Here is an 11,809-nt window from a genome sequence, read left to right on the forward strand (position 1 = left end):
TATCAAAAATAACATTTACATCATACTTTGTTTTGTTTTGTTTACCGTCAATAACTAAAATTTATAATGACAACGATAAATCAAAATTATCAACATTTTTCACAATAGTTTGCTTTTCAGTGTTGATTTGATTCAGTCATGCAGGCATAAAAGAAATAAATACAGCAATAAAACATGAAAAGCTTAATGATTACTTGTTCCTTGTGCCGTATGTACAGAAATATTTGATTTGCCCCATGTTGTTTTGAAAGGCAGCATGTTCACCGCATGTCTCAGCTGGAGGAACTCACAGCAGCAGGCTGTCGGTGTCTCTGGTGATCAAAACTTTTCTCTGCATCCAGATCCAATCTTCTCCTGAAGAGCCTCACCAGTCTGTTTTGGCTTTTTACGTTGATGCGTTTCGCAGCGCTGCTCCACAGCATCCGCCTGCACACACTGTTGGTATTCATAGCAGGAGCTGGAGCGGTCACACTGAGCTGCTGCTTTATTAAAAAGGAGGTGGAGGTGTGGAGAGGTTGCAGATCAGTGTTTATGCCTCCCTGTTGGTCTCCTGTTTAACCAATAATCTATAATGATCATCTGAGCACACAAATGGAACATGTCTTATGTTTTTTTTTCTTCACAAAATTAGATCCGTATTCGGGAACCATCTTTGTGGAGTTCTTTATAGACACGTTGCAATGCGACTCCATGCGCGTTAGATCCCATCCTTCGGCTCTCTGATGGAGGGCAAAAACATTGCTTACTGACGATAACTAGTTGTCAAGTCGTCAATATAACAGGTAAAATCTTAAATACACGTGATATATAAAAGAAAAAAGGGTGTGGAGCTTTGCTGCATACAAGACTATGACATTTCACAGGTCAGGTGTAAGTTTAAAAAAAAAAAAGAGGAAGAGGGAAGTATGGCAAGTGTGCTAGCTTGACTTTGACAACTGTAACATGTAGATGTGCTGTGGAATTGAGAGTGTTGTGGTTCAGTAAAAAAAAAAAAAAAAGTGACCTACACAACAACTTTGGTTGTATGGGAAATGTTTGTGTGATTTTTGGTGTTGAATCCTGATAAATCAGTGGAGCTGTTGTCAGTTAGTTGCCATGGCAACAGGTATGTGTTTAACTTAGTTGACAGAGAACAAGACAAAATAAGAATGCGAGTGGTTTTTAGTTGTTCAATGGTTTGTCTGTGTTATTTTTCCCTTTGCTGTGATGCCAAATTAATACCTACATCTCCATGTTTCATTTAGTTAACTGAATTGTTCTACCACCTCAACATGGCTACAGATGGCAAGTAAAAGAATCATCTTTTTGCCCTCCAGCGTTGCACAACATTTCCAGATGTAAACAATAACACTCAGCGTGTCTATAGGCATCTATGCTGTGCATTTTCACTCAGTTATGGATTTTTGGCATTCTTTGCATACAGTAGGGGAGTGGGGGAAGCTTTTTATGGATGCAAAGATTCTCCTTTACACATGCTAATGTTGGCTCTGGGCCCATGGCTAATTATAAACCCACCAGTCACAGCATTTGCTGATCTGAGTCGATCTCACCAAGGTGATCCGACGGGCAGGGAGCTGGCTTTGGCTCGGCTTCACTAAAACCCAAACGTCTAGCTGACAGGTTGCTGAGTTACGGGCTCAGCGGCTGCATGTTGGGGGAAGGAGTGTGCAGTGAATCGCAGCAGCAGGATGAACCACCTTCATTCAGACCGGCCAGCTTGTCGCCTGCAGCGTTTGAACTGCCTCACCATTGTTTGCTTACAGCAGAAAAACGAGCTGGAATCTGTTTGTTTGGGTGCTGCAGTCAGACCACACTGCCCCCTCACACTCCCATCCTCACACCCCCAATTCTTCTGAAAGAACAGTCAGTGAGGCTGAGTCAACCCTTTCGGTGAACCGTCTGTCGATGCTCATAAAACCAAAGTAAAAATCCTATAAGAGTCCAAGCTCTCATCATTCCTCCTTCTTCTTCTCTGTTGCCAGCCTTTATTAGTCTTTACCTGTTATATGGTTTCACCTTTAAGTGTTACCTGTCGAGCAATGAGGCATGTTTTAGAGAAATTCACTGATATTAGTATCTGTATCTGTCCTGATATTGACAAAAATTCTTGATCGGGTATCGATGAGAACAAGCCCAATCCATAAAGGCAGATCTATTTAGTCTAATTCTATGCTTTGTGCTCTGATTGCTCTTTATTTTACATTATACTTAGAATTCCTAATTGCACTTTCTAAATCATTTGAAAAAAGGTTTGTTGCAGTTTATTTTTACATGTTTAACCAATGCAGTCAGCCTGATTTTATTACTCCACATTTTTCTAAAGCGTAAATTTGGTTCCAGCAAAAATCCTTCTGATATATGACGTCAGAGGAGCAACAGTAAAGTTGTCCTCTAGCATTTCTTCCATCAACATCTACAATAACTCTTGAAATGAGCTACAACTTTTCATTTTTTGAATAGAATTGGATTAAAACAAGATTGGGGAAGAGTTGGCCTGTGATGAAGGAAACCAAGAGCTGATCCGCCATCAACCCAGCAGGTCTCTAAATATTATATTATAGTTATTAAGCTCATCTATGTGAAATCCTGCTCCTTTCAAAGATGAGCGAGTTAGAGACGTGATCTAAATGTTAATATTTTCAACAAATTAGAGCAGCTAATTCCTGCTCATTTTTATGTTTTGTTTTGCTCCATTTGTTCTCTCCTTGGATTATATATTTGGATGAAACACTAAATCGAACCCACGCTGAGAGACAATCAGAAAATTAACTCTTATTATCTCAATATTTGTGAGTATAAAGGAAAAAGACAAGGTAAACAAAACTGCCTTGTATTTGTCTTCATGAAAGTAGTTTTGCTGCTAACTTGTTCCTGTGGAGGTGTTTAAAGATGCTGTCTTTAGTGGAGGAACCTTTTGTCTCGGCGTGTCTCGGGCTCGGGCTGGAGCTGTCAGTCTTCCATCCACACACACTAACAGGTGCACACACATCTCATCGCTTCAAAGGTGGCTGCCTTGTGTTTAACAGAGCACAGCTTGTCCTTGGGGTGCCTGTCAGCAGCAGGCTCAGTTGTCACGCAGATTTAAGATGGCAGACCGGTGGACTGATGTTGCATCCAGGGAAGAGGGGGCGTGTCCGCTGGGGAGCTGCAGTGATCCGCGCTTTACCCTGTTCTTTCCATCAACAAGACAAACGTTGCAGCTTGCTTCTTCTGAGGCTATCACTGATCATTTAAGACTGGGGAATTTATACAGAGTCATTATTGGGTAACACTTTATTTGAAGGGGGGTGAATAAGACTGTCATGACACTGATATAAATTTGTTATAAAAGTATTACTGATTACACTTTAAAAATTGGGTAACTTTATGTTATTAAAGGTAAAGTTTGAACAGTAATGATTTCTTGGTTAATGTCAAGTTCTCATAACAAAGACATTTTGAATAATGTCAACTTTCTATTAAAAGTGTCATAATTTACCGAATGACACTTTATGACAACAGTCATAAATATTCATAAAGGCTTATTCATGTTCATTACAGGTGTTATGTCATGTTTATGACAGTGTCATGACAGTCTTATTCACCCCCCTTCAAATAAAGTGTTACCCATTATTGTTTTATTTAAATGTTTGGAGCAGGTTATTGACCTCGTTGAAAATACAATGCATACTAAGCAGAGTTTCCTACCGGGCTTCACAACAGGCTAAATGTTGTCTGTTTATTAAAGGTTCTTTTATTCACCAGTAAGCAGAGCCGGAATAAAGTCTCTTTAGTAGAACTGTTGGAAGCACAATGGCAACATAGTACGGTCAGTATGTGGACACAGAGGAAGACTGAGGTCACATGTATTTTTTTTTTTTTTTTTTTAATTCACTGTAACTTTGTGGCCACTTCCTGTCTTTAATGGTCTGCAAGCTAACAACTTTGGCAAAGAAAGTGACAAGTCATGGATAATGGATGAAACATTTGTTATATTTGTTGTTTAGGTATTGTTGATAATATCTTCTAATAACACGTAAATACCAAGTTACATTTTCACATTTTTTGTTGCCTTTAAACATTTTTAGCTGAAAAGCACAGTAGGCTGCTGGCATTTCATCCAACGGGAGGGGTGTTGTGTTAGCATTAGCTTTCTGTTTCCTGTACTGAACACTCACAGCCTCAGGCTCAGTCAGGTGTGATGACCACTGCTCTATATCAAAAGAGTACATACTCATGTTTTTATTGCACAATATTAAGTTACTGTCTAAAGCACTCCACCAAATTAATGCAAGAATGGTTGGAAATAATGGCATACAGGAAGCTAAATGTCAGTATTGATTGCTATTGATTGTTTTTAAAGAAGAAAACATTTAATCTTTGTTTGGATAAGGATTTTTTTCAAAGCATTTTATACATTTCATGACTGTACCCAATATATGAGGAGGAATAATTAACTCTAGTCGTCCCTACTGACGCATGTAAACTCTTTTGTTTGATGTGACAATAAGACGTGAAGGTGAAACATGTCTCCTTTAACAGTTGGTTGGCGTTTCTGGATCTTTCAGTGTCCTGGAGGCAGAGCAGGAAAAACATTTATTCAGCTTCCACGTGTTAGAGCGTGTTTCTTTTATGCGTTTGTAACTTTGGCTTTGAGGCTTTTCCACCCCCTGAGACTGACGCGTAACATTTCTAACCTCTTTCTCCTGTCGTTTTTGTTTCAGGCTGTCTGGTAAGAAGATGAAACAGTAATCCTCAATAATCTTTGAATGATGTGGCGTTTCGTTGTAAATATGTAGAATCTTGTTCCTCACCTGTGGCTGTTATGAAACCCAGGAACACCTGAATATAGAAAACGTACGGGGAAAGAAAACAGTTCAACCATGTAGATAGCTGGATACAAGTATTTTTGAGACAAAAATGTGTTTTCAGACTTTTTGTTTTTGTAATGTCTCATGAAAATGTAATCTTATATAATGAAATTATTTAGTATTTTGTACAAGGGTTGCACAAAAAATATGTTCTAAGTATTATGTAGAGTTAGGCCTGACAGGATAACAGCGTTTCCTGGGCGATAAATTGTCCCAGAAGTTATTGCGATAAACGATAATATTTTTGCTGTGAGAATATTTTCTTATGTTATAATGGTAATGACACGGTAATACAATTATAAGACATTTTAAATATGCAAAATAAATAAACAAAACAACAGAAACAGCAAATGAAATAATTTTGTTTTATTAAACAAAATTGTCTTTAAAAAAAACCAACACACCAGACCTAAGACTTTAGTCAATCGGATTTTGGTGGAAAAAAGAAAAACGATAAATTATGTAAATGGAAATGATTAAGGTCGTTTTAATTTATCATGCGATTAAACTAATTTACTGCTTATTGCAGATTTCCCATCCGGTAGCATCAAAGACTGAATAATAGAGTTCCATCTTTAAATTTGAGTTAAAACCAGAAGAAAAGTCAACATTTATGGCGTTTTTTGTTTTGTTTTTTTAAAACTGAGACGTAATATTACAGCACAGTCTTACAGGGTTAATCTTTGCTCAACATACATTTGGCTCTGTTTATCCTTATTATACTCCCCACAACGTTCATAAAAAGTAAATTTCTTTATTGATATTTAACGCAGAGACACAATTGACCCTCTTCTGTAGATCTGCATCAGCAGCTGCATCTTTAAAGCGGGTGTTCACAGTTTGAGTGAAGAACGTTAATCTTCCTTCATTCTCAGGGAGAGGCTTGTTTAACGTTGGATTGCTGAGACGTTCATCTCAGACGCAGTCTCTTCCCACGCAGTGTTTGAGGAGCTCTAATCACACGGATTCTTGTTCTGAGCTTCCCTCTGAAGCTTTAATTCACCCGGTGAATCCTGCATCCGCATGTGTCCACCGCAAATTACATAAAGGTGCAGCCCTCTCAGTATCAGACCCAAAACTGTAGAATCTATTTGTCAAAAAATGTGATTTGGAGGGATTTTATTACACTGATTTTTAGGCATTCAAATAGTAAGCTGTACTGTGCAAAAGTAGTAAACCAACTGTGACGGCTAGTAAGAAGTATTTAGATTCTCATGATGGGATAATATTCAGTAAAGTATCAGTTCAAACTCTGCTATTTTACATCTAATATTTGTGCCTTCATTAAAAACAGGAGTTATTCTAACTGCTGAAAAAAATTATTTGTTACTGATTATAACTACTGTTTAATTCATAAACATGAGCTAAAATGTCAAATAAACTCTTGCTAAATATTTCAGTAGTTTTACATTAAGCATGCTTATTGGCATGCTGCTGATGTTAGCTGGTTAATTAACTGCGTTTCTGTTCAGGCAGCCTGGCCTGCAGTCTGCTGCTCTACAGACACACTCCTCATACCCTGCAGTTTTAAAACAGCTTTAATTATGCTATAGTAGGCTTTAAGTTGGAAGGTTGTGTGTTAGATTCCAGCATTCTCACGTCTGGTATCTTTAGCCATTTTTGTATTGACTCAACAAATGAAATGGGGAGCAAAGTCCATACCAACTGACTGGAACAAAGAAGCAGATTAAAAATGTCTCTTTAGAGAGTTGTCTATCCTGTATGGACTTCAGTAGACAGGTTCATGTCTCCAGTTTAGGAGTTGGTTTGTCTGAATAGGTTATTTGTTAATGGAGTGACTTAAAAATGAAACCAAGCAACTCCTTAAAAGGGCAGTGTTATGTAAAATTGACTTGCTGAATGCAACCATTCAGCTGTCCAGAATACCTAGCCCAACCTTCAATGACAAAGCTCCACCCACCCACCCATTCAGCTCCTTCAGACTAGCCAGCAGCAATTAGCAGTTCCTCGTTGAACTTCACATCTGTTGAGCTCATTATATGAGCTACTTCTCAGTGCAACTCTGGATAAAATTTTTTTTTATGGGTTAACAGGCAAGAGATGTTGCGATGACTTCCTGAAGGTGGAATTTCAGAAAGAGCAGGAGTTTCTTAAAGAGATAGACACCCAATTTCAAGGCATTAAATTACAATGCCAAATTTATTTTAATTCATGTTTGATACAACATTTTTATAAAAACTGAGGGTAATAAGTTAGTTACTTGATAGTGCTATAAAATGATTCTACCTAGACAGAAACAGCATAACATTGCTCCTTTAAAATACCTGGGTAGAGAAACCTTTTAAAGAACCTCAGCTTGATGTGAGCAATTTATGAGAAAAGAAGCAAAACATAAAGAAGGTTGGAGAGGTGTTTGTTTGGATGCAGCTTGTTTGAAGTGCAGAAAGTGCGTCCAGTGAAGCAAGATAAGATATTGTAACTGGACGTTACGGTTGCGTACAGCGGTCAGTGAAGGTCCACTGTCCCTCACGGGAGAAGAAAAGTCTGCCGCTTAATTTTCACTCCTCTATCTGCGCCGATGTTCCCTTCAGCTGGAGCTTATCAGGCGCAGTCAGAGGTCACATGTTCTACAGCGGAGCGACAAGCTTCAGCCTGACGCTCAGAGAACCACAGCTGTTGCCCCCCACCCACCCAAACCTCACCGCCAGAGAGTTTCACTTTAATGCATTTAGGATAATTAAATCGACCCAAACGTGGGACAAACTGCAGAGACGCAAATTCAATTGATCAGAAAGATTTCCATAACTGCTGTAATCAATAGCTAATCAGGCATCCCTAATGAGGATGAATGGACGTGTTTTATTGAGGATGGCTGTCAACCCCTTTCTCAACAACAATGAATTGTCTGCCTTTCAAACGGATAAGTGAGAGCGATTCTAACAGCTGGCTGAGGAACGGGGTATTTTGCCCGCGAGCAGGAGCGCCGTGCAGCAGGTCTTTCTTCCAATAAAGGGTCGCAGAAATTGAATTTTTCTTTCTTTTTCCCTCCCCTCCCCCGAAGGCAACATGAGGTCGACGGCAAATGAAATCCCAAATGAGATTTCCAGTTGTGAACCTGATGCTGGTGTGTGTAAATGCAGACTGGGGGGCCGGTCCTCCAGGAGTCGGCGAGGAGTCCTGACTCTGTCTCTGTGTCCCCCTCCCCACCCCCCATAGTGTTTACGGACGTTGGTGGGCCACACCGGGGGCGTGTGGTCGTCCCAGATGCGAGACAACATCATCATCAGCGGCTCCACCGATCGCACGCTCAAGGTCTGGAATGCAGAGACGGGAGAATGTATCCACACCCTCTACGGGCATACCTCAACAGTACGCTGCATGCACCTACACGAGAAAAGGTAGGAAGCCGCTCCGCCCATCAGCCTCTGACTGCTGTGCTTCAGGAGATGCTCTGTTACCGTTTTCTAATAGGAACTGAGTCCTTTAGAAATCCACCTATCCGATTTTATTATCCGTATCGGTGTCTATATCGAAACACATTCTAGGTTGGGTTTCTGTAACAATGTGGCCGATCCATAAGGGCAGATCTATTTAGTCTATGTCGTGCTTTATTATTTATTATACATTATGTTTAGAATTCCTAAATGCACTTTCTGAATAATTTGAAAGAAAGTTTGTTGCAGTTTATTTTTACATGTGTGACCAATAAAGATGCGAATCTTTCAGTGTGTAATGATTCGATCCAATTCCAATTTTTAGGGTCACGATTCGATCTGTTCTACTCATAATAGCACCGACTGAACAAATTAGAGTTGTCTTTAAGTGTTTGACCAAGCTTGTGAAGCTATTGGTGTATGCAAGTGTGTTTTACTGGTGCAGAGTTATCAAATGAATTAGTATTTCAGTACATTTATGTCTGTGTTTAAAAAAAAAAAGGAAAGAAATGTTTTAAGTCAATTCAGCACTGTTTTTTTGGGGGGTGTTGTATCAGATTGATATTGGACCTCAGATATCTGTATTGGAAGTGAAAAAGCGGAATCAGTGCGTCCCTACAGTTCATGCAGTGTGTAACATTCTAGAGCAAAAAAATTTATGTTCAGTTCACAAATATTTTAATAAATCCGATTTTCTGGTTTGGCATGATTTCTTAAAACGCAGACTAAATATACTCCTGCAGCCATTATGTCTTTATCTACATACTAAGCTCATCATGGTTGACACCTGCTTAGTGCCAACTGTAAAAAAAAAAACCAAACAAACAAAAAACAAGCCTTGAGTCGTTTATTCCTGTTCCTTGTGATTAACAACCGGCAGAGCAATCAGGCAGAAAGAGCAACAGCAGCTCTGGAGCAGAGGCCTGTAGCAGTTCTCCTGCCTCTGCAACAGGCAGCTCGCGCTTTCACAGCGAATAAACGGAGCCTGTGAGGCGTTTTAAGTGAACTGCTGCTCACTTGTTCACGCTGTAGCACTCTGGAGATTCAGAAGTGCTCTTTTTGCCTCGGGGCCAGCCGAGTTTTTATTTTTTTGTGTAGTATTTGATTACTCACCGGGTGGAAAGAACATGTCAGTGATTTCCATCTTTTAAAGCGCTGCGAGGCGTTGACTAAATAAAGAGCGTGAGCTTTGTAGTTATTGCTGTAATATTTTCTATCTAAGCGATTTACGAGACGCACTGGAAGGTCTTTGGGTGTTTGTCTGCGGTGTTCAGTTCACGGCTGATCGAGGTGAAGCCGTGACGGGCGGCGACCAGACTCTCCACTTTGAAACCCGTCTCGAGGCGGCCGTTTGAGCTAAGGAGCACATTCTGTACTTTCAAGTGTGAACATGAATGTTGCAGGATGAGGGACAGAAACGTGTTTTTTTTTTTTTTGTTTTTTTTTTCAGCACAGCTGGCCACTGTTTAACTGACGACCGGTGGAGAATGTTGAATCTTAGAAAATCCTTATCATGCCTGGGTTTATATGGAAAAAGAATATCCTGTCAAAATAAAGGGTTTTCAGATTGCCACCTTCCTAAAATAATGGCCTACGTTATTTTTTTGCCTAATACAGGTGATGATATTTAAGGTAGGTGTTGATATGTTGATAACGATGCATATCACAATATAAAACAAGTTACTATTTTTCAACTCTAACTTCATGAACATCTAATCTGAATATTTCTGAAGCAACAGAGTTTTGCTACTGCAGCTGAATGGCCACGTCTGTGTTTGCGGTTGATCCGCAGGGTGGTCAGTGGCTCTCGTGACGCCACGCTTCGTGTCTGGGACATCGAGACGGGTCAGTGTTTACACGTCCTCATGGGCCACGTGGCGGCGGTGCGCTGCGTCCAGTACGACGGACGGCGGGTTGTCAGCGGGGCCTACGACTTCATGGTCAAAGTGTGGGACCCAGAGACGGAGACCTGCCTCCACACGCTGCAGGGTCACACCAACAGAGTGTACTCCTTACAGGTGAGCCGAGTCAGCTGCAGGAGCCGCCTCTAGGTGGCATGTGTCTTCCTCACGCTTTGTGGGCCGTTTAAAGTTCACCAAAGTGAATTTGGGAAGGCTGATTGATCTTTTGTGACTTCTGGAAACATTTGTTAAGCTCTTTAAAATGACAGAGGAGAAATGACCTTTCATGACCTCTAGAAACTTTTTTTAATATGTTTTTATTTATTTTTATTTATTTTAGTTTGAACATAATAGCAGAATAAAAGAACAGACATGAACAAGGAATGCAAAAGTTATTTTGTACCACAATAATCTTAACATGCTTGAAAAAGAGTAAGAAACTTATAAACTCCTACCCCATAAACTCATACCACGTTTTCAGATGGATTAATAAATGTTTCCAGACATCATGAAAAGTGGACCAAGCCCTCGACATTTACCAAATCAACTGGTAAATGTGCTACGTTACTGGTGGTTTGCGCAGCAAAAATATTTCTTTGTGCTGCTATCATTTTAAAGATACTAATAATTTATATATTAATAAATGTTTCCAGCCCCCCAAATCAACTCTGCTACATTTTGCTGGTTTGTGCAGCAAAATGTATCCTCCTCACCCCCACACACATTAACAAAATCAAACAAAATTGTTTTTTTTTTTTTGTTTTTTGTTTTTTTGCAGCTAAAAAAAAATAGTAGCAGTTGACACAAAATTAGTTGAAATGTGGTGAGAGTTGGTTGATCTTTCGGGACTTCTGGAAAAATCTTTAAAATGATTTCCCCATTTTAAGGAAGATGGAAAAATCCATTATAAAATGGCAATTTTTTTTTGCAAAATCCATTTTGCAAACAAAAAACATTGCTGTATAAATGTAGCACAAACATATGACACCAGTTTTGTTTGTTATGAAGAAGTTGGTGGGGAACTTCAGTCATGTTTGGAACTCAGTTATGTTGATTTAATTTGCTATGTATTTTTTACATTTTGTATAAATGAAAGCGGTTTTCTGTCTTTAAGATGTTCTCCAGCGAGTAATGACCAATTTGTTTACTCTGCTAATAGATGGATTTTGCGCCGCCTCCTCTGTACTCTTCTACTAGACATACAGACAAAAATGATGAGCTCCAGCAGATCAATAAAATTCGATCCCTTTCAATGAGTTTAATCAAAAATTTGTAAGCGAGAAAGCTGCTTCAGCTAAATGTTTTCTTTTTCTTTTTTTTTTTTTTTTTTGCAATCAGCTGCCAGCTGCAGTTACCCTGCCTGAATATATTTAAAGTGATCATTTTGATTCTCCCAGTTTGACGGGATCCACGTTGTGAGCGGCTCCCTGGACACGTCCATCAGGGTCTGGGACGTGGAGACGGGGAACTGCATCCACACCCTGACGGGTCACCAGTCCCTCACCAGCGGCATGGAGCTGAAAGACAACATCCTGGTCTCAGGCAACGCAGACTCCACTGTTAAGATCTGGGACATCAAGACGGGCCAGTGTCTCCAAACTCTGCAAGGTGAACACACATGGCTGCTACTTTCACGCAAATAGATTCTATTTAAAAAATATAT

The 11,809-nt window shown here is 39.7% G+C and overlaps 1 protein-coding gene across 4 annotated transcripts in view; it reads left to right on the plus strand.

The window, feature by feature from the left end:
* fbxw7 (F-box and WD repeat domain containing 7) overlaps positions 1-11,809 on the plus strand; it is a 103,845-nt gene that overhangs the window by 84,313 nt on the left and 7,723 nt on the right. For all 4 annotated transcript variants that reach the window (XM_017306189.1, XM_008398591.2, XM_008398513.2 and 1 more), the window contains 3 exons: positions 8,028-8,209; positions 10,038-10,263; positions 11,544-11,754. In XM_017306189.1, the coding sequence (XP_017161678.1) occupies positions 8,028-8,209; positions 10,038-10,263; positions 11,544-11,754 (619 nt within the window). The remainder of the gene's footprint in view (positions 1-8,027; positions 8,210-10,037; positions 10,264-11,543; positions 11,755-11,809) is intronic.

The sequence above is a fragment of the Poecilia reticulata genome, linkage group LG1 (assembly GCF_000633615.1).
Source record: "Poecilia reticulata strain Guanapo linkage group LG1, Guppy_female_1.0+MT, whole genome shotgun sequence".
NCBI lineage: Eukaryota > Metazoa > Chordata > Actinopteri > Cyprinodontiformes > Poeciliidae > Poecilia > Poecilia reticulata.